Here is a 19,874-nt window from a genome sequence, read left to right on the forward strand (position 1 = left end):
AAAAGTAATCTCAATAAAATTGCCCGTCAAGATCTTGAGAGTAATAGATTAAATCCCTTGTTTTTACATAGAGGCGTGTTGTAGCAATCTCCAATTTTTCAGCAAATTTTACTGAATTTTACTGAATAAAGCTTTAATCACTGGATTTATTCATCATTCTACGACTTTTTAGACTTGACGTATTATTGAATCACGGACAAGTGGAAATATGGATGACAATGGGTATATAGAGGCTGCCCTTGAGGCAGGTAAGTTGACACTATCCTTAGTTCCGCAAGATGGACTGATATAAACAAATTGCATAGATGCCGAAAGACATCGTGATCGAGCCCGTGATCGGGAGAGACGAGAGAGACATTCAGAAAGGGATTATCGAGAGCACAGAAGCGACCGAGACCATGATCGTCGACATGACCGAGATAGAGAACGAGATCGCCACAGCAGAGGCCAGCGCGACCGGTCCGATATTTCTCGATCCGAAAAGTATCATGATGATAAGGACCGAGACCGCCATCGCCATAGAGATGATAGACGAGAACGGGATCGAGATCGAGACAGGGATCGAGATCGCGAACGAGAACGACGAGACCGCGAACGAGAACGGGATCGTTCCCGACGCATGGATACAATTGGCTCGGAGCGCCGTCATAGATCTACCGTTAACCTTGATGATGTAGTTCCTATTAACGAACGCAAGCGAAGAATGACCATGTGGGATGTTAAACCCAAAGACTATGAAAATGTGACCGCTGAGCAGGCTAAACTCTCAGGCTTATTTCCACTTCCCGGGGCACCCCGGCAAGCCAATGCTAACCCAGCAGAAATGCAAGCTGCTTTGCAGAATGGCGAAAACTCATTACTTCAACAGCTAGCATCTGCGGCGAATTTGCAGCCTAGTCATTCACGACAGAGTAAGCGTGTTCTTGTTTCTGAATTACCGTCTATTGATAATGAGCAATTGCTTGTCGATTTTTTTAACAACTTGATTGGCTCTATTGCCCGGGAAGCAAACGAGCAAGAGCCAGTTTCCGTGTGGCAATTTAGCAATAACAAACGAACAGTATTATTAGAGTTTAAACAAGCCGAAGACGCGACAATAGCAGTTGCTTTCAATGGCGTTGAATATAGTGGAGCGAAGATTACAATCAGACGGCCCAAAGATTATGTTGTTCCCGAGAAATCAACTGATGATGCCGAACCGGCGCTGTCTTCTATTTTGAAAATTGTTCGTGACTCAACGGAAAAGATATCCATAGCTAATATTCCTGTGTATCTTACGGAGGACCAGATATTAGAACTGCTTAAAGAGTTTGGCCAGTTGCGAGCATTCACATTATTGAAAGATCGTGATTCTGGAGAGTCGAAAGGACTAGCGTTCTGTGAATTTGTTGACAAGCAGATTACTGAGATTGCCTGCGAAGGCTTGAATGGAATGGAATTAGGTGAACATGAGCTCTCCGTGCGTCGAGCCTGTGAGGGTATTGAGCAGCATGCGCCGACAGGTGTATCTAATATCACAGCTATGGCCGAGCTTGCAAACGCAAAATCGTCTACCGGTACTTCGCGGGTTCTCCAATTACTGAACATGATTACCACGGAAGATCTTAACGACCCAGATGATTACGAAGATATCAAAGAAGATGTCATGGAAGAATGTGTAAAGTTCGGACAAGTTATTGATCTTAAAATTCCTAGACCTACGTTTTCAAACAAAGATCCTCCCGGAGTTGGACGGATTTTTGTTCGATTCGCAGATGAAAAGGCTTGTACGGCTGCTTTGGAGTCACTAGCAGGTAGAAAATTTGCAGATAGAACAGTTGTGACGACATACTTCTCAGAGGTAAATATGAAGTTGAGTGTTTCTTGATTAACTGGCTAGCTAACTTTGCATAGGAAAATTATGAGGTTGAAGCTTTTTAGGTGATTAGAGATTATAACCGTAATCTCATTTTTATATAATTTTGGCTTTGATTTGATTTCTGATTTGAGCTGACAAAGATATAATGTTCATATTGCAGATTACTTCCCACGTTTTTCTTTCGAGTTGATAACCGTTCTATCTTTGATTCACCTTGGAATTTACGATTGGTTTAAGGATCTCAATGTAGTGTTAGAGTTTTTTATTCAAAATTACTGTGTATTATTCTTTCCTATAGAGCTCTTATTTGGTCGGCGACTGCTTCATCATAAGTATGTCGAACCAGTAATGCGTATATATCAGGGGGGAGTTTCGGTACGAAGCTGACTGCCAGACTAATGACCCGTCTAGCTTGAAGAGGGGGAAACGTGCGTAGCAGAGCCATAGGACTAGAAACGTGAATTAGTCTAATATAGTGGAAGTTTGGCGGAGTAGCATACCTTTGAGAAGCCAATAGTGAGTCTCGAATGAGGAGTAGCTGAGCAATGATGGCCAAAACATTCAGATGTGGGCCATAAGCGATTAAAAAATCCCACAGAATAAGAACTTCGTTCAATGGTGGCGTACAAGCCGACATTGTCAACACAGATGCGAAAGCATATAGTTCTGCCGTCATGTTCTTTGCCTTAAGAGTTGAGAAAAGTGTCGGATCGACAATGTTTAAACAACGGTCAAGAAGTCGAAGTCCTAGATGAACGCCGTCCAGCATTGGCTTTACATATTGAGGGCACGAGTGGTGAATGAAAGTTTCGAATAACGCGAAAGCCTGTGTTTCGCTAGAGCAAGTATACAAGAACGGGGCCGCGAGAACGTTCAAGCCTTGAACGTAGAGCTCCGATACAGCAATATTATTCGCATCATAATCATCGCGCTCGTCATTGTCATCAGATCCCGAAGCTGGGAATGACAAATCTGATGAAATGCGAGATCTTGATTGACTATTTTGCCGATGAATAGATCGCATGTCACCTCGCAGTCGAGCAGCAGTCTGGTCTCGGGCTGGCTGCTCCGAACGTACTCGATCTCGCGCTCTACAGGCATCCCACCGTACCCACGCCAATGCGTTCAAAATGCGAATCAGCGAAGTCTCAGACACTCGTCGCTGAAATAGAATATCTGTCGTAAGCGTCCTGAAAGTGTCGTTTCGAATTTTTGAATACGCTGGAGATGCGCCCCGACGAATGAGAGTTAGATACTTCTTGGCTTGAACAGCAGGAATCTGCAAAAGTAATGACCATATGTATGGTCTATATGTACAAAAATCCTAAAGATTGTGAGGTTAAAATCATGAAACATTAAAACGAAGTACTATTAAATCTCGTACGCTTTCGGGATCATTCATAAGTCCCTGTGTCAGTACCAAATATCGCATGTCTGATAACCCCTGCTCAACAACTGCCGGCGGCTTCCGTAAGGCGGACCCAACAGGATCTTTCTTTCTGTGATGACTGGATTTTTTCATTTGCAATCCGAATGCCGAAGACTATCGCGGTTTAAACTGAATTCTGTGTTCTGTTAGCGCGAACTCCCTGGCGCGTCGATTCTGTTCTGTAAACAAACAGACAAAGAACTGTTCACGTGATAAAATCGCAATTCTAAGGCGTTCGTGAATTATTGCCACAACGTGAACTCGGTTCAGACTCATCCAATCAACTACTAAAACATATTCGATATTTACAGGACTAACCAAACTAGTATATTTACTAGTGATCGTTGAGGAAGAATGCCAGACCCTGCGCAATTGCCTGCTGGCGATCGGCCGATTGACAAGGCTGATATGGCCGCATACGAGAAGCTTAAAAAGGAATTACGCGACATGATGAATAAAAAGCGTATACTTGAAAAAAATCTGGTATGCTTGTAGTTTTTATCTTGGTTGGCAGATCGAAGCTAATCAAGGCAGGGGATTTTGGAAGAGCAATTATACAAGTACGAAGGTGCGTATTTGGAAGATACGCCGAATGGAAACATCATCAAGGGATTCGACAATTATCTGAAGGCGTCGAGTTCCAGTTCGCAGTCTTCTTCATTGAAGAGAAGAGCTACGTATACCGAGCTTGATCGATTGTTTTCTTCGAGTTCTGTATCGTACGCCAAGGTTAGTACAAAGGAATATATTCAGTCAAAGAGATTTTAATTTCGATAGAGTCTCCAGAAGGAAGTTGATGGTCAAGAAGAGATTGTTCAGCCATCGAATCCAGCTACAAACGGAACTACACACCAAGGCCATAATTTGTCGTCAAAAGTGTCGCACCATAAAAAGAAGAAACGTAAGAAAGGTGAATATCATTCTAGCTCTGAATCAGAGGATACCACACCACCCGTAACATTGCCGAAGCGCTTGAAATTACAGGTTAAAGGAGATGATTGAATAAAGCGCTGCAGTGGAAGGATATTGTTATGCATTTACGTCTGGCGTTTCCATTTTTGTATTTTTATTGTTAGCAATATGATCATTTGTTAGATTCGATACGAGGAATATATATAATCAAGCAATTCCTTTGGATCTTGCATCCTTTCTCTCTTCCCAAACAGTCTTTCCGGAACAACTGCAGACAGTTTTTTCATTCTGCCAAACACCGGCGCTACGAGCAATGACGCCTACGACATCTGACTCAAACATTCTAACACAATCTTTGTCTTGTCCGACGACCAGTGATCGTCCGATGACTTCGTATATTGGAAGGTTGTCCTTGATTAAAAATGTCTGGCCTGAGCCTTCCTTGTCCACATCGATTGGCCCCAGACATTTATAGGGACTGCCTGTACTAAGTGCGCCTCGAGATATATCACCTGCGGTACGGATACTCGCATAGTAAGTTCCGAGAGGCCGTAAGCCGGACAGCGTCAAATCGACAAGAGTATTTGTAGAGGAAACCTTAACAAGTCGGGCTAGTCCTCGAACTGGAGAACCAATTTTGTCAGGCTCAAATGTCTCGAGGATACTAACTGCGGAGCCTACTTTATTAGATTTAGTTAGATAAATGTATAAGAAGTCACATACTATTAGGTTCACCAGATCCTCGAACAATAGCGTCGCGGCCGGTTCCTTGAATTGCATTCACAATAGTAGATGGAGGAGCTGATGTATGATTAGTAATTGCTAATTACCTGCTGACCTCTTCGTCATTTTCTCACCGCTGCCCTCGATGTAGACTAATTGGTTTTCTAGATCAAATTTAATATTATTAACTCCTATAAATGTTAGCCGGATGTTTTCTCAATCTATTTATCAAAGTTGTTGTCGGCAGTACCGTCTACTGGCTGTAAAGCACCCTTGATGTCGTCAGTGCAGCCCTCGCAGTGCATGGGCACAGCAAAAACGGTCTAAACAAGTCAGCACAGAAACTTGATAGAAAGTAATAAAAACCATTAACCACAAAACTTGCCTTCATTTGGATAGTCATTTCGCGATAAAATTCGTATTTACAAACTCCAACTTTGTGATGTGGAATCTATGGAGATCTTGACGCTCTGCCAAGTGGGAGTTCCTTTAATACTATTGTTAACTAAGCTGCGGCTCAAGAAAGCAGAAGTCGAGGAACGCGAGCAGATTTACAAAACGAGCAGATTTAGAGGGAGTTACACCTGAATTGAAACAAAAAAACAAAATCGGTCTAGACATATTCTATAAAGAGATCAAAGAGCAAACAACAGGAAATAAAAAGGAGAGTAGGCAAGAGCTATGCAGACAAATTTGGAAATATGCTTCAAAAGGACACTGGGAATGTAATAGAAAAGCGGCGATCTTTAATAACCCTTTGTTTTATCCAGGCGATTCGCAACAGATCCACCTGCACGTAACTGCTCAATGTTATGTATACAAATCTTAACAACCCGCCCTTCATAAGCCTCCATATGACCACTTATATGAGGAGTAACAAAAATGTTTTTCGCAGAATACAATTTATGGCCGTTTGGCAAAGGTTCCGGATCGGTTACATCTAGGGCAGCGCCGTCGATAAGACCAGATTCTGCAGCCTCTATAAGATCATCGGTATCGACGAGTGCGCCCCGGCCAATGTTAATGATGTATGCTCCTTTGAGCTTCTGCAGAGTAGTCCGGTTGATTACTTTTGTAGTCTCAGGCGTGAGCGGTGCAGAAATGAGAAGCACGTCCATCTTTGTATCGAAGAATTTGTCCATGTTTTCCTGACCAGCAATCCAGACATCCGGGAGAGAGCCATCAGGATCACCGCTACCGGGTACAGCAACTTCGATCCGTTCTTTACGGGGTGGGTTTGAAAATGAATAGGCCACAATCTTCATACCCATGGCTTTGGCAATACGGGCTGTCTGACGACCAATCGCGCCGTAGCCAAAGATTCCCATAGTTCGCCCATACTGATCAATGGAGCGACGAGGGAAGTCTTTATCATCTCCCCAAATCTTCATTTCCTGCCATTTGGGGTATTGGAGCGAATTGTGGTAGAACGTCATAAGCATGAGAATCACGTACTCTGAAATCATAGGTCTGGAAGATAACCTTGTTAATACGAGAAGGATTAGGCGAATAAAACAAACTTACCCATGAGTTCCACTGGCAGTTGTGTAAATGATATCGCTTTCAGCATTGAAAAATGGGTCTTTGACGATGGTATTGCTGCCTGCAGAATACAGCTGAATGAGCTTGAGATTAGGCACGGCTTCCGGCGAGGGCGGTAAAGTCGAGCCGGTAAGAAGAATGGTAGTCCTCTTCCACTCTTCGGCAGTGACCTCACGAGCAGCGACACTGCGTCCACCATAGCCGATGCCCTGGACGACGGTGACCGAGCCAACGTAAGGTAGTTCGCGGAAGGCATCGTAGACGGTTTCGCTGAACGAGTCTGGGTGAACGACAAGAATATGCTCGAGGTCAGCCATTATGTACCAGAAAGAGAAAAAAAATGCAGAATCGCAATTAACAAACACGCAGAAATGCAATGAAAAAACTGAAACACGCTGGAATCTGTTCCTTTGTGCTCAAACACTGCCAAAAACAACTGATGTAATGTAGAGGCTGGTCTTGTGTAAAGTTGGTCGTTGTTCTGGCTGGTTGCTCTTCTATCTCTTGCTCGTCCTTATTCTTGCTCTATCTCGGCCAACTCGTCTTCGCTCGCGGGGCTGATACTAAGCCGGATACACGTGATATTTGCGCCGCATCAACGTGCAGATAGTCGTGACCCATGAGGCTAATGCGGACTAGTCTGTTCCTGGACAGAGGCAAACTTCACGTGACAGTCTGACATGGTGGGACAAAGAATGAGTGAAGGCCATTTCGGACGAGTCTCGAGCCGGGCAAACGAGAACAGTGGGTAAGAGAGCAAGAAGGTCAGAGACGACATTTTTTCTTTCCGTTCGTTCAAGGCAGGAAGCCGGACCACAGAGATTTCTGCGAGTTTGGAAGCGTGTTTAATGCACGTTGTCCGGCCGAGTTCAGTTCAGAAATAAGCTCTTCTCGACAATGGCTATCGACGGCGTCTCGACTGCCCTGCGTCCTGTAGGACCAGTTCGCGATGACACCCACACAAGCAATCTCGACGGTCTGCCCCCTCTTGTTCTCGGAGGTGCGCAATTCAACCACCAGTACAATTCAGATCCTTTCAGACTTCCGGTGAAGGATATCATCAAACGATGCTTTGATTTTGGCGTTGCAGCGATAGGTATGCTGTTATAAGGTTCCAGACTCCGCGGGGACTCTTTGTCTCTATTGTATTGCTGATTGTGGGGCGGGTCCGTCTACTTTTCCTGTTATCTTGTCTGACTGTTCTAGATACCTCTGCTTATTATGGCCCTTCGGAGATTCTCATTGGCGAGGCATTGGCCGATCCGGAGATTTCTGGGAAATATCCTCGCGATACTTACTATTTGATTACCAAGGCTGGCCGGATTGCGGAGAGTGACTTTGACTATTCGCCGGGCTGGATGCGGCACTCAGTAGAGCGCAGTCTCAAGCGTCTTCACACCGATTACCTTGACGTTGTCTACGCGCACGACGTTGAGTTTGTTCCGCTCGATGACACGATTGCAGGAATTGCTGAGCTGTTCAAATTGAAGGACGAAGGTGTCATTCGAAATGTCGGAATCTCGGGCTATCCTGTCACTATCTTGGTTAAGTTGGCCAAATTGGTCCGCAAAAGGCTTGGTCGTACTATCGATATCATACTTTCGTATTCCAATTTCAATCTCCAGAACCGATTATTGAAGCAAAACCTGCCCGAGTTTGCTGATGCTGGTGTTGCGAAAGTCTTAAATGGATCGCCTCTGAGTATGGCTCTTCTTCGATCTCAAGCACCTCATGCCTTCCATCCAGCCAGTCCTGAGCTCAAAAAGAGAGTCGTAACCGCAGCAGAATATACGGCCAGTCATGGAGTCGAGTTGGCTGATCTAGCCCTTCGTTATGCTTTGAGAAATTGGAACGGAACAACCGTCGTTGGTTGGAGCAATCTGAGCGAGGTTGAAGCTGGAATTAAGGCTTATTGGGATAGTTTAGATCCAACAGTAACTGAAACAGATGTCCTGCTCGATGCAAAAGTTATGGAGATCCTGGGCGATAAACTAGATGAAACCTGGCCATCTGGTCTTCCTGAGAATTACTCTTATGTTTTGTAATTTTGTCTACATACGACGGTTTGTAATATAGTTCTAGCTTGATAGATTAAATTTGATTAATGTAATTCTTAACTATATAACCAATGTAGAATAGGGCTGTGGATCTTGATACTAGCTAGTTGACGCAATTGATTCGCTCGAATCATTTGATCTAGTTTGAGATATTCATCGTAATTATAGAATCGACATTATGTCTCCAGGCTATCTAATTCCTTTCTTAAAGTTTCTATCTGCGAATCCTTATCGGACAACTGCTTCAACAAATCATTCAATCGTTTTTTGAGAGCATCGTTCTCTTTCCGCAAGTTTGAGATCGCCATGTCTTCCGCTGACGAAAGCCCTGATGTCGACTCGAAGCTAGGTCTCGAGCTGCGACGAGAGGACGAAGCCCGCTGGACGCTGACTGGCGGTTGCATCATAGTGTTATTGTTACTGTATATTGGGCCACTGGAAGCGGCATCCTCCGTATCTGAAACGGCGCTTGCGTTGGCAGATAAGAGAAAGCCAGACCGTGTAGGAGTTGTTCGGGAAAGCGAGGAGGATGAAGAATTTGTCCGGCGATGGGTCATCCGTGGAGAAGAGCTCTCACTTGTTCGACCAGCCGGCGGCACGGGAGATCGTGCGCGTTCCTCGCGAAGTTGAGACAGTTCCCGCTGGAGTCTATTAACTATCGCCTCCTGCTCCTTTTCCAAAGCGTCATATATCTGCACCGATGTCGGCTGAGACGGAAGTCGCGAAGGTAATGTTGGCTGCGCTGCTGCTAGGTAGGGGATCGGGCCCTGAGGCTCCAACACCGTCGACGCAGTAGTAGAAATCGAGCGGGTCGAATGAACAGACGACGCTCGGCGCGATAGTGAGGTTGACGACGACGAACATGATCTATCTGAAGAACTATCTGCCCGTGAATCTGAACTGATTTCAAGTGTGCGACCGCGGCCAGACGACGAGGCCATAGCTCGTCCCGGTCTATGATCGAGCTGATCTGTCTGTCTTACTGATATACAGAATTGACTTGATCAAGTGTATAAGAACTATTCCAAGCGTGATTCCGACTAACTGTAAGCGTAAGTTATATGCCGCTTTGATTCCGCTATTCAGTATTTAAGTGGTCTTTTTCCGCGTCTTGAAACGTGTTCCTTTGCTGCTCGTCCGCACGCACGAAACCTGTCCTTTCTTTCAAACAACCTGTCGTTCCCCCGTCCGTTCGCTCCCACTGAGATCGTCCGTCGCCCCAGTGGCAATCACATGACTCGCACAGCCATTTGTGGCGACCAGAGAAGACCCCAGAACATTCAGGTTCCAGCCACCGCCGCACAGGCTATTGGGAGGTTTGGTAATCGTCAATCCGAAAGGCTCTATGTTCCTTAACAAGTTAACCATGAGTCCCTGAATATTTTAGTTTGTATTGGTAATTTTGCGTCCTCAGTTCTCTCTGAATCTTTGGCAGAGATTCACTGCAAAAATCATGAATAAACAAGATTTATCATTATCTGTTCCTTTGCAACCGCGACTGCTAGACTCACTGGCTCATTCAGACCGTGTGTTACTTCCTCAGCCTGTGCTCGAACAATTGATATCATCTTCAGGAAACAGTCCGCTACCTTCGCCGCTGACATTCAAACTGACCAATTCTGCGACTGGCGTCTCGACACACTGCGGAGTTCGCGAATTTTCAGCACCAGATGGAACTATTGCAGTTTCGAAACAACTTGCGTCGCTGCTCGGTTTGCCTTTGAAGTTGTTGTCATCTGGTCCAGATCAGGCGCCAAATCAGATACCGTCTATTATCGTTGAGTTCGTCGACCTGCCCAAGGGTACATTTGTCAAGCTTAGGCCCTTGGGAACATCTTACTTGGCTATCGAAGACAATTGGCGGGATCTTTTGGAATCATGTTTACAGGCAAACTATACTACGCTGACCCAGGGTCAGACATTTTCGGTTGTTCAGCCAGGCACTCAACATGAACTCGTTCTCTTAGTTGATCAACTGCAACCGGCTCCTGCTGTATGCATCATTCAAACTGATCTTTCTGTTGATATCGAAGCTATTTCTGAAGATCAAGCTCGAAAGTCTGTTGCAACTCGAAATGCCAAGTTAGATCAATTCTCATCTCCTACTTCTCTTTCAATAGATTCGCCTAGGTCAGGTTTGCTTTCAAGCGGAGCTGGCTCCAGCAACCCTTCTGTCAATTCCCAGCAATATTTTGAACTTAAGAATTGGGATAAAACACTTCCTTTGAGTTTCGAACTTGAAATCCTTGACGACGAGAATGCCTCGGATCCTGAAATTGACAGTAGATGCGCTGATTTGTTTATTATGACCGACGACAAACCTACGAAGGATTACTATCTTTGGTCGACAATCACAGAAGAGAAAAACTCAATCCAAATTTCATCTATGAATCCCGAATTAGCATCTGCACAAGTCCTGTATATAGCTGTTGAAGCGTTCACGACTCCGCTTCGCTTCGTCCTCGTTGCTTCACAATTACAAAGTGCTGCAAAAACGGGATCGCCAAATCAGGTGGTCTCAGTCACTGATTCAGAGCAATGTTTAAACTGCAGACAATATTTTCCTCTTAGAACATTCCAATTACACAGTGCTTATTGCGAGCGAAACAACATTCTGTGTCCGTTTCCCGAGTGCGGTCGAGTTTTTAGACGACAGGAAGGTATTCCGATTAGTCACTGGCATTGTCAGCAGTGTGACTTTGCAAGTGATTCAGTTATCTCGAAAGATAAGCATTTACGTTTTCATCACACAGATTCATCTTGTGTTTGTGGTGCCGAATTCCAAAGCGGAGATGGCCTGAGTCGTCATCGTGCAACGGATTGTCCTCAAAAATTACATCTCTGCCGTTTCTGTCATCTTCGGCTCCCCCAAGAGGGAGTACCCGAGTCTCAGGCAGATATTTTAGTTGGATATTCCGGTCATGAAGCACATTGTGGTACCAGAACGACTGACTGCTCTCGATGTAATGGAATAGTGCGTCTTCGAGATCTTGATAGCCACATGAAGTTACATGACATGGAGCGAGTCTCGGTGCCACAGCCTCTTATCTGCACGAATCCATTATGTATCCGAGCATTAGAAACCGGGCAGAGTCTAAATCCTCTGGGACTTTGCTCGTCTTGCTTTGGTCCGTTATATTCGCCTGTTCACGATCCAACCGGTGCGCGCTTACGCAGTCGTATAGAACGTAGGCTCCATATCCAAAGTTCTACTGGCTGCAGAAGAGGACAATGTCAGAATACAGACTGTGCTACTGGCCGTCAAAATATGAATATGTTGAAATATACGCCTGCAGAGAGTCGCGCTGCTATCAAGAGAATGCTGGATTCCAGCACTTTCCAATTCTGCGTTGACGACTCAGTTACTAAACGCCGACAACTTGTTGATTGGATTGTTGAAGATCGGGAATACCCTCGAGCATGGGTATGTAAGGCTGTCATGGAGGCCGGGATCAGCGAAGACATGGAAAATCATAGCGAAACGGCAGCACGGAGCTGGTTGATTGATCACGGTGTCCGGGTGGATGAGGTCAGAGCATAGGCACTTACAATTGGCGTTATTGCGTACTATTTTGGCATTTCAAGTATATTTGTAATTTAATCTTGTAATTTTATTATTGTTTCATTCTTTACAGGGGAATGCTAACCAGCATCTGCTGGTTGTCCTCGACCGGCCATCCTATAGTTTGCGTAGCATAAAACTCGTGCGGCTATACACTTATACAGTGTATGTCCTTCTGACCATGGATGTTGAAGAACAGCTGCCAAAAACGGATAAAAGTTAGATAGCAAAACTAGTATTTGCTGCCCAAAATTGAAATAAAACCAAGTGATTTTAGGCTTTTTTTCTGAAAAATCTTGCACATTTTTTTATTATCAGGACGCATATTGCAAGGCGCCATATGCGTGTGCTGTAGGCCTTTTCCTCAGTTGTCTAGTCTGTCGGGGACATCCAACAACAGCAGCGACTTCTTTCTCTCTGATCCGTCCAAGATTTACCAACTGGTGTCCTGATCTTCCCTCAGATCACCGTCGACTATATCTCTAGTCGAGCTTTACTCACTTATTTCATAGCATGGTCGAACCCTTGTCACCCCGACCGCCTAGTCCTCCGGTCTACTCATCGTCAATCCATATCAACGGTACCATTACCCCCCATGGTTATGTTATCACAAACAACGAGCCATCGCCGGTCGAGGCTTCCAAAGAGCCATCGCTTCGCAGCATTTCGACTCCCACTCTGGCATTAGATTCCATTGATGGTCTCCAGAACGACCCGGATGACGCTGCAATCAAGTATCGGGATCGTGAAGCCCTGCGGCATGGTTTTGAAGATGTTTACAACTCGGAGTATTACATGTCACTTCTCGCTCAAGTAAGTGGATCTTTGGTTGGACTCTCATATTTGACTCGTAAGCTAACTTGATCAAATTTAAGAATTTCTATATATATTTCGACGATAAACGGCATCTTACTGCTGGAAATCCAAAGTCGGCAGATTCCTCGTCCACTTTACCAGACTGGAGAATGCGAGATCGGCAAAAAACAGCTTCGGCGGCAATTGTCGTATGTCTCAATTTAGGCGTTGATCCTCCGGATGTCGTTCGAACTGAGCCTTGGGCTCGTCTCGAAGCTTGGGTCGATCCTAATGAGTTTAATGACGCCAAAAAGGCTCTCGAGCTCATTGGCAAAAATCTACAGAGTCAGTATGAATCTCTCAGTATGCGTACAAGATATAAACAAAGCTTGGATCCGAACGTCGAAGAAACTAAGCGTTTGTGTATCGGTCTCCGTCGAGGAGCAAAAGACGAGCGATTATTGTTCCATTACAATGGCCATGGTGTTCCAAGACCTACACCTTCGGGCGAAATCTGGGTTTTCAACAAGGGATATACGCAGTATATTCCGGTTTCTGTAATGGATTTGCAGACCTGGCTTGGTGCACCCTGTTTATTTGTTTACGATTGTCATGCTGCCGGAAACATTGTCGCAAATTTCAATAGGTTTGTTCGCCAGCGCATGGAAGATGACAAGATGCGACAGAATGACGATTCAACCGAGTCAGGCTCTCATCCAGCCTTTCCTGGCTCAGCTTACAAGGAGTGTATTCAGCTTGCTGCCTGTCAAGGAAATGAAACTCTACCTTCGAATCCTGATTTACCGATGGACTTATTCACATCTTGTTTAACCACTCCTATCGAGATTGCTGTTCGCTGGTTTATTCTACAGTCTCCTTTACCGCGAAGCTCTAAAAATTTATCATTCAATATTCCTGGCCGTCTGGCCGATCGGCGCACTCCATTGGGTGAACTCAATTGGATTTTCACTGCAATTACTGATACGATTGCTTGGTCTCAGCTAGAGGCACCGTTATTCAAAAAGCTTTTTCGTCAGGATCTAATGGTTGCAGCCTTATTCCGAAATTTTCTTCTCGCAGAGAGAATTATGAGGGTTCATAACTGCCATCCTGTTTCGGAACCGAAGCTTCCGCCTACGTTTAATCATCCTATGTGGGAATCTTGGGATCTTGCTGTTGATCAGTGTCTGTCTCAACTGCCACTAATGGAGGCCGCAGAAGAACAGGGACAGCCATACGAGTACAAACATTCGACGTTTTTTGAAGAACAATTGACTGCATTTGATATTTGGCTGAAGTATGGATCGAAATCTCGACGGAGACCAGAACAGTTACCTGTTGTTTTACAAGTGTTGTTATCCCAAGTCCATAGATTGAGAGCACTGGTTTTACTTAGTCGATTTCTAGATTTAGGGCCTTGGGCAGTTTATCTAGCTCTTTCAATTGGCATTTTCCCTTACGTTTTAAAACTTTTACAATCTCCAGCACAAGAGCTTCGCCCAGTTCTAGTGTTTATTTGGGCTCGGATCATGTCTGTTGACTACCGAAATATTCAGCAAGAGCTGCTGAAAGATAATAGCTGCAGCTACTTTATTCAAATTCTTACTTCTAAAGAAGGTCTCATGACTGATCTTGATAATGTTGGCGAACATCATGCTATGTGCGCATTCATTATTGCTCTCTTTTGTCGTGGCAATAAAGCTGCTCAAAGAGCATGTATGGGACCTGACGTGTTGCAAGCCTGTTTACATCATATTCAAGATCCAAACAGTGCCCTTTTGCGTCAATGGGCCTGCTTGTGTATTTCACAGCTCTGGGAAACAAATCCAGAAGCCAAATGGATGGGCGTGCGAGAAGATGCACCAGCGAAGCTTGCTGTTCTTCTTGATGATCCCGTTCCAGAAGTCCGAACGGCAGTGCTCGTTGCGCTTTCAACGTTTCTGGAAAGTTCTGAGCTGGATGGTGGATCGGCCGGCTATAATGAAGATATGGTGACTCGCGAAGCCCAGATAGTTTTTGCAACGTTGAAGCTAACCGGAGATGGTTCGGGGATGGTTCGAAAAGAAATCGTTGTGCTATTCTCTAGGTTTGTCAAACACTACGCATCAAAATTCATAGTAATTGCATATCGACAGCTCGAAACAGACAAGAACAAGCGTGGATCTTCTGGTTCTAGAGTTGGAAATCCCGTCATTTCGATTGATTTCCCACATAGTACAATATTTGTGGGTGTTTGGAAAGCTTTATTGGTGCTTTCCACGGACCCATTTGTTGAAGTTGGTGATATGGCTGCTGCTGTAGTTGATTTCACGTTTGTGCTACTATTGAATTCACCGTTAGCACGCCTAGCAGAACAATTAGTTCGCTCGAGATCCAGTTTGGTAAAAGCTTCAAATGCATCGCTAACTTCGAGTGGGTCTGAGTTAAATTATCCTTTATCTGCTGTTTCTTCACCACCATCTCCGTCACCACAGCGAGTCCCATCGTCCGGATCTTCATCTGTATTAGAATTGACATTGAGACGATCAGTCTCTATTGCAAATTCATTGAGAAATCTTGCTTTGGGGTATAACGAAGATGCGCCTTCGACAGAACCTAACTTACCGCCAAATCCGAATGGAGTGTCCGTGTCGACTATCCCCTATGGAACAGGTAAACATCCTACAACTGCAAGATATTCACGAAACGATACCGAAGAAATTGTCAAACTGCCTCTCGAAAGTGGTTTTTTTGACTGGAGCTGTGAATATTTTCAAGAACCTCAGATGAGTCAAGCGGAAATGGATGAGCCTGGAAGTGTAGATTATAACCAGCGGCTTTGGCGAAGAACGAGAAATGAGAAGACGCTGGCGTATACGCAGCCACAAAAAGATTTGGCGATTAAAACGTCATGGAATTATCAGATTGGGTTTTTGAATAATATGACGCAGGCGACTAAGCTTGTATTTGCACAGTTTGAACCACATCTTGTAGTTGCCGATGATCGCGATGGTGTTACGTGAGTTGAAACTTCACATTTGACTAGAGCTCTTTCTAACAATATTTAGAGTATGGCATTGGCCAGAAAATCGAAAGCTAAATCGATTTTGTAATATGAATCCTCCGGGGACGAAGATCACAGAAGCGAAGTTGATTAATGAAGATGATGTTCCCTTACTGATGACCGGGGCGGGAGATGGAGTGATCCGACTGTACCGCAACTATGAATCTGGCAAGAAAATCGAACTTGCATGTGCCTGGCGTGCACTAACAGACATGCTCCCCTCGAATCGAAGTAGTGGGTTAGTAGCTGATTGGCAGCAAGGACGTGGAACGATGCTGGTTGGAGGCGATGTGAAAGTGATTCGGCTCTGGGACGCACCTCGAGAGCTCTGTATGGCTGATATTCCAGCGCGGTCGGGAAGTCCGGTAACTTCATTGACGTCAGATCAAGTTGCAGGGCATATTTTCATAGCTGGCTTCGGAGATGGTGCGCTTAGAGTTTATGATCGCCGGATAGATCCGCGCGAAGCCATGGTGAAAGTTTGGAAGTACCATAAGAGTTGGGTGATCAATGTTCACATGCAGCGAGGAGGAGCACGAGAGCTCGCGAGCGGCAGTGTGGATGGGAAAATCCATCTTTGGGATCTTCGTAGCGATGAGCCTGTGACTACCTTTCAAGCACATGAGCGAGGGATGAGGGCAATGTATGTTCATGAGCATGCGCCCATTCTTGCCACAGGAGGGCAGGTAGTCAAGATCTGGAAGTTAACTGGCGAAAACACGGCTACAGTCAAGACAAACTCAGGATATATCATGGGCAATCGGATGCAGCATATCAGTGCGGTAGCGTTTCATCCACATCGCATGGTGATGTCTGTCAACAATTCTCATGATTCTCATATCGGAGTCTACAACTGTACAGCTAATTTGGTTCATGACTTTTCATGATATTTACGAAGAAACAGAGCGTTACTGAGAGGAAAGATGGTTTCTGTATTTATAACACAGATATTTCTTGACATCTTGACATATATATAGTTGATATTTTCGGCGTTTGGGTCGCTTACCTGATTTTTACTGTACATTTCATTTACTAAAGTATTTGAGATTTTATTTCAATTGCTGGTAATAGTGCCATGCTTAATATAGAGGAGGAGAGGAAGATTGATCTTCCAAGGATAAAAAGGTAAAAGATAACAAACATCTATTCAAATGACATAGTTAATGAGAATACAACATAATACATATTTTATCGAATAAAATAGATGTTTATGATTATTATGATGCTGGATTCAGAGGTTCGGAATCATAATTACTAGTTAGCAGATATGCTTAGAACGTGTTTAACATCCTCTCCAACCAAATTTAGTTTGGTTATATTCTTGGGAATTGGGTTGATGAACGATCCAAACGCCACATCTCTTGTGCAGTAAGAAATTGATATCGGATGTCTAGAGATTTTTTTCGTCTAACTAATTCTCACGCGTTTACGTTATAGACAATAGAGAAAAAAGACCAGAAAACGAGGTATTCAATGTGTTTGCACGCGCGCTGGTCACTTAGATAGGCCAAATTCAGCCAAAGAGCAGCCATTATGGGTTAAAAGACCATCAATTCTTGTGCTGAGCGACAGGAAGGCGATGTATTACCTTGTCAGAGGTTGAAATAGCTAAAAATTGATAACTCAAGTACAAAAAGCTCTTTGACTTATGTGGAATAGTAGAAACAGCTCTCATTGTATCCCTATGTGACTAGATATTATTGACAAAGGTCCATATGCGAGAGCGGGATGGTGGTTCTAAATTAATCACTATCATCTAAATATGAATATTTCTTATACTGGTAATGCGGATAGAATAAATAACTTTTCTAATAAGAAGATGACTCCAAAGGAATGAACTTAAATATAAGGAGATAATATACATTTATCGAAAGATACAAAGATTGTAAAAACCAGCAAGACAAAATCTAACCATTTACCCATATGACTTGTAGTACGAGAACAATACAGAAAGATCTATAAATGCGAAAATCAGGATTCGGACATGACTACATCTCTGGATGGAGAAGCAATAGCAGCTGAACCAGCAGTGCGTGCCCGTTTGGTAGGGGATTCGAGAGGTGAAGTGGATCTGAGTTGGCTAGACAATGAAGATGTGTTTATAGGAATTTGAACTGGAGGGGAAGTATTGTCGGACGTAGAGACTTTTCGCTTTTTTGCTACAGCAGCAGCAGCTTTAGCTGGATTTCGACATATAAATAGTTTGAGTTCAAGAGAAGATGCACGGTCAGTTGAAATTCGCTGAGAACCGGCTAGGATAAATGGCTTGATTTTGGTGATTGTCTGTGTCAGCTGATGAAGTAATAGAGGATGGTCTTCGAACTTTTTGAGAAGATATTTGTCCATGAGATCACTATTGGACAAAGCTAACGCAGCAAGTGCAATTTGCGGCGGTGTATAGAGGAACTGTGCATCGGAAAATAAAGAATCGTTGGCAAATTTCCTGGCCTTGTCGTGAGCCGAGCCAATTTCATCTAGTCGGGTAGGAAACAGAGTCTGTAAATCTAAAAAGTATCCATGAATAGGCGCGAAAGCATGATGAACTAAGAGAGTGAAAGAAAGAGCTTGGGAAACAACAAATTCCAGATCTAGTATAGCTTTAGTGGAGACATGTTGTAAAGGAGCAATGAAGTTATCGATGGAAATGAAATGATTCTCGGATTTGGTCGCAAGAAATAGGCAGGTATACCTGATATTGGTTAGTTTGGAAAATTATGTGATGAATGCACGGATAGCATACATGATATTGTGAGGGTGATATTCCATCAAACTGTACTTCAAATAGAATCGCTTCATATAACTGATGGCAGTTGCCTAGAGTTCGAATGAGCATTGCTTGATGAAAAGCAGTAGACAGAATTACCTTGATGTGTGAAGGCAGTTTATATACCGCAGAAGCTTCTTGTAGCTTTACCGAATAATGCAGCAGAAGATCATATTCCTCATCTGAAGTGAGGTAAGCCGACGCGGAGGGAACAAGGTCTGGAGCCAGTCCAGAGGTCGAATTTTCGTATTGCAAGTTTTCTGCTGCAATTTCGTTGACTGATTTTCTCAATTCAGACAAATCCGATTGACTGAACGACCAGATCCGATATTGAGAGCCTTGCCGGTACAGGTCGTCATCGGAGACCGGGGTCGTGTCGTTGAAATCAACAAGACTGGACGGTGTTGCCATGACTAGGTGGGGGCGAATGGCAGGGAAACGCGAAGCACGAGGGAAAACGAATTAGAGTGCGATCTTATTTCGGTTTTGTCGTTCTGGTTCAGCGCGACATGAGAAGTCTAGTCAGAGCTGACTACCACTAGCACACTCGTGACTGCACAGAATCACTGAAATTCAAAAGCGTCGATAGTACAGAAATGAGCACGCGAGAGAGTTAAGACTGGCCTGGGATCAACTACTGTCAATGACAGGCGTCTAACACGGTTGTTGGACGTGGGGCAAACTCCGTCACGAACGCCCGTCCTGCTTACAGCTGGATTATTCGGTTTAACTTCCCCTACAGGTAGGTATACAGCCGACTCAAAAACTGGCACGGATTTCAGCTGGGGATGGAGGTACCTGTTTCTATGGATTTAGCGATGCAATCATGCTGGTATTTATGGTGTCTTTCAATATCTGCCATGAAAGAGAAATGATCGATTTTGGTCGCTTCTACTCTGGTTTGGATCTGATTCAGAACAGCTTTGAACCATTTCTTATAATGTTCTGGTGCTCTTAATCTTTTCACTGCTGACATGAGTAATAGAACTACTCTGTCCATACTAATCCTGCGATGAAGTATCAGCTTTACAGTAGTCGGAGAGAACTGAGCCAGAGAGGATGTCGATGCATCACCCCGGCCCAGACAGACTGGCTATATGGTAGGAACTGGTCCACGATCTATTCTCCGTCCACGACTAGCACGGGCCTGCCTTAAAGTCTAAGCCAGAGGGAACATGAGAACATAGAA

General features: G+C 44.3%; 10 protein-coding genes across 10 annotated transcripts; 5 read left to right on the forward strand and 5 right to left on the reverse strand.

Moving 5' to 3' along the window:
- V1516DRAFT_49377 (uncharacterized protein) lies at positions 1-2,035 on the forward strand. The gene is made up of 4 exons (XM_066919108.1): positions 1-248; positions 306-459; positions 507-1,840; positions 1,894-2,035. Exons 2-4 carry the CDS (start codon positions 306-308, stop codon positions 1,918-1,920), a joined length of 1,515 nt encoding a protein of 504 aa, XP_066779887.1. The 5' UTR covers positions 1-248; the 3' UTR covers positions 1,921-2,035.
- A 74-nt stretch (positions 2,036-2,109) lies between these two features.
- V1516DRAFT_668368 (rab-GTPase-TBC domain-containing protein) lies at positions 2,110-3,427 on the reverse strand. The gene is made up of 3 exons (XM_066920986.1): positions 3,243-3,427; positions 2,359-3,182; positions 2,110-2,307 (listed from the first exon to the last, which is right to left on the reverse strand). Exons 1-3 carry the CDS (start codon positions 3,378-3,380, stop codon positions 2,151-2,153), a joined length of 1,119 nt encoding a protein of 372 aa, XP_066779888.1. The 5' UTR covers positions 3,381-3,427; the 3' UTR covers positions 2,110-2,150.
- Positions 3,428-3,490: 63 nt separating this feature from the next.
- On the forward strand, positions 3,491-4,413 carry V1516DRAFT_668369 (histone acetyltransferase subunit NuA4-domain-containing protein). Its single transcript, XM_066920987.1, has 2 exons — positions 3,491-3,770; positions 3,822-4,413. Exons 1-2 carry the CDS (start codon positions 3,642-3,644, stop codon positions 4,053-4,055), a joined length of 363 nt encoding a protein of 120 aa, XP_066779889.1. The 5' UTR covers positions 3,491-3,641; the 3' UTR covers positions 4,056-4,413.
- On the reverse strand, positions 4,337-5,448 carry V1516DRAFT_668373 (superoxide dismutase). The gene is made up of 5 exons (XM_066920988.1): positions 5,308-5,448; positions 5,173-5,245; positions 5,057-5,113; positions 4,923-5,000; positions 4,337-4,876 (listed from the first exon to the last, which is right to left on the reverse strand). The coding sequence occupies exons 1-5, from the start codon at positions 5,323-5,325 to the stop codon at positions 4,407-4,409; spliced, it is 696 nt and encodes a 231-aa protein (XP_066779890.1). The 5' UTR covers positions 5,326-5,448; the 3' UTR covers positions 4,337-4,406.
- A 42-nt stretch (positions 5,449-5,490) lies between these two features.
- Positions 5,491-7,055, reverse strand: V1516DRAFT_645233 (uncharacterized protein). Its single transcript, XM_066920168.1, has 2 exons — positions 6,447-7,055; positions 5,491-6,392 (listed from the first exon to the last, which is right to left on the reverse strand). The coding sequence occupies exons 1-2, from the start codon at positions 6,779-6,781 to the stop codon at positions 5,669-5,671; spliced, it is 1,059 nt and encodes a 352-aa protein (XP_066779891.1). The 5' UTR covers positions 6,782-7,055; the 3' UTR covers positions 5,491-5,668.
- Positions 7,056-7,119: 64 nt separating this feature from the next.
- Positions 7,120-8,586, forward strand: V1516DRAFT_668378 (NADP-dependent oxidoreductase domain-containing protein). The gene is made up of 2 exons (XM_066920989.1): positions 7,120-7,560; positions 7,671-8,586. The coding sequence occupies exons 1-2, from the start codon at positions 7,362-7,364 to the stop codon at positions 8,507-8,509; spliced, it is 1,038 nt and encodes a 345-aa protein (XP_066779892.1). The 5' UTR covers positions 7,120-7,361; the 3' UTR covers positions 8,510-8,586.
- Positions 8,529-9,667, reverse strand: V1516DRAFT_668380 (uncharacterized protein). The gene has a single exon (XM_066920990.1). The coding sequence runs from the start codon at positions 9,460-9,462 to the stop codon at positions 8,698-8,700; it is 765 nt and encodes a 254-aa protein (XP_066779893.1). The 5' UTR covers positions 9,463-9,667; the 3' UTR covers positions 8,529-8,697.
- A 187-nt stretch (positions 9,668-9,854) lies between these two features.
- V1516DRAFT_668382 (ubiquitin fusion degradation protein UFD1-domain-containing protein) lies at positions 9,855-12,151 on the forward strand. The gene has a single exon (XM_066920991.1). It carries the CDS (start codon positions 9,975-9,977, stop codon positions 12,060-12,062), a length of 2,088 nt encoding a protein of 695 aa, XP_066779894.1. The 5' UTR covers positions 9,855-9,974; the 3' UTR covers positions 12,063-12,151.
- A 445-nt stretch (positions 12,152-12,596) lies between these two features.
- Positions 12,597-16,808, forward strand: V1516DRAFT_683204 (raptor N-terminal caspase like domain-containing protein; the record flags this gene model as incomplete). Its single annotated transcript, XM_066923496.1, has 3 exons — positions 12,597-12,896; positions 12,959-15,876; positions 15,926-16,808. 3 exons carry the CDS (start codon positions 12,597-12,599, stop codon positions 16,806-16,808), a joined length of 4,101 nt encoding a protein of 1,366 aa, XP_066779895.1.
- A 905-nt stretch (positions 16,809-17,713) lies between these two features.
- V1516DRAFT_668386 (cyclin-like protein) lies at positions 17,714-19,289 on the reverse strand. The gene is made up of 3 exons (XM_066920992.1): positions 18,785-19,289; positions 18,662-18,735; positions 17,714-18,610 (listed from the first exon to the last, which is right to left on the reverse strand). The coding sequence occupies exons 1-3, from the start codon at positions 19,094-19,096 to the stop codon at positions 17,893-17,895; spliced, it is 1,104 nt and encodes a 367-aa protein (XP_066779896.1). The 5' UTR covers positions 19,097-19,289; the 3' UTR covers positions 17,714-17,892.
- Positions 19,290-19,874: the final 585 nt, after the last annotated feature.

This window comes from Lipomyces oligophaga (genome assembly GCF_038497815.1).
Source record: "Lipomyces oligophaga strain CBS 7107 unplaced genomic scaffold V1516scaffold_1, whole genome shotgun sequence".
Taxonomy (NCBI): Eukaryota; Fungi; Ascomycota; class Lipomycetes; order Lipomycetales; family Lipomycetaceae; genus Lipomyces; species [Lipomyces] oligophaga.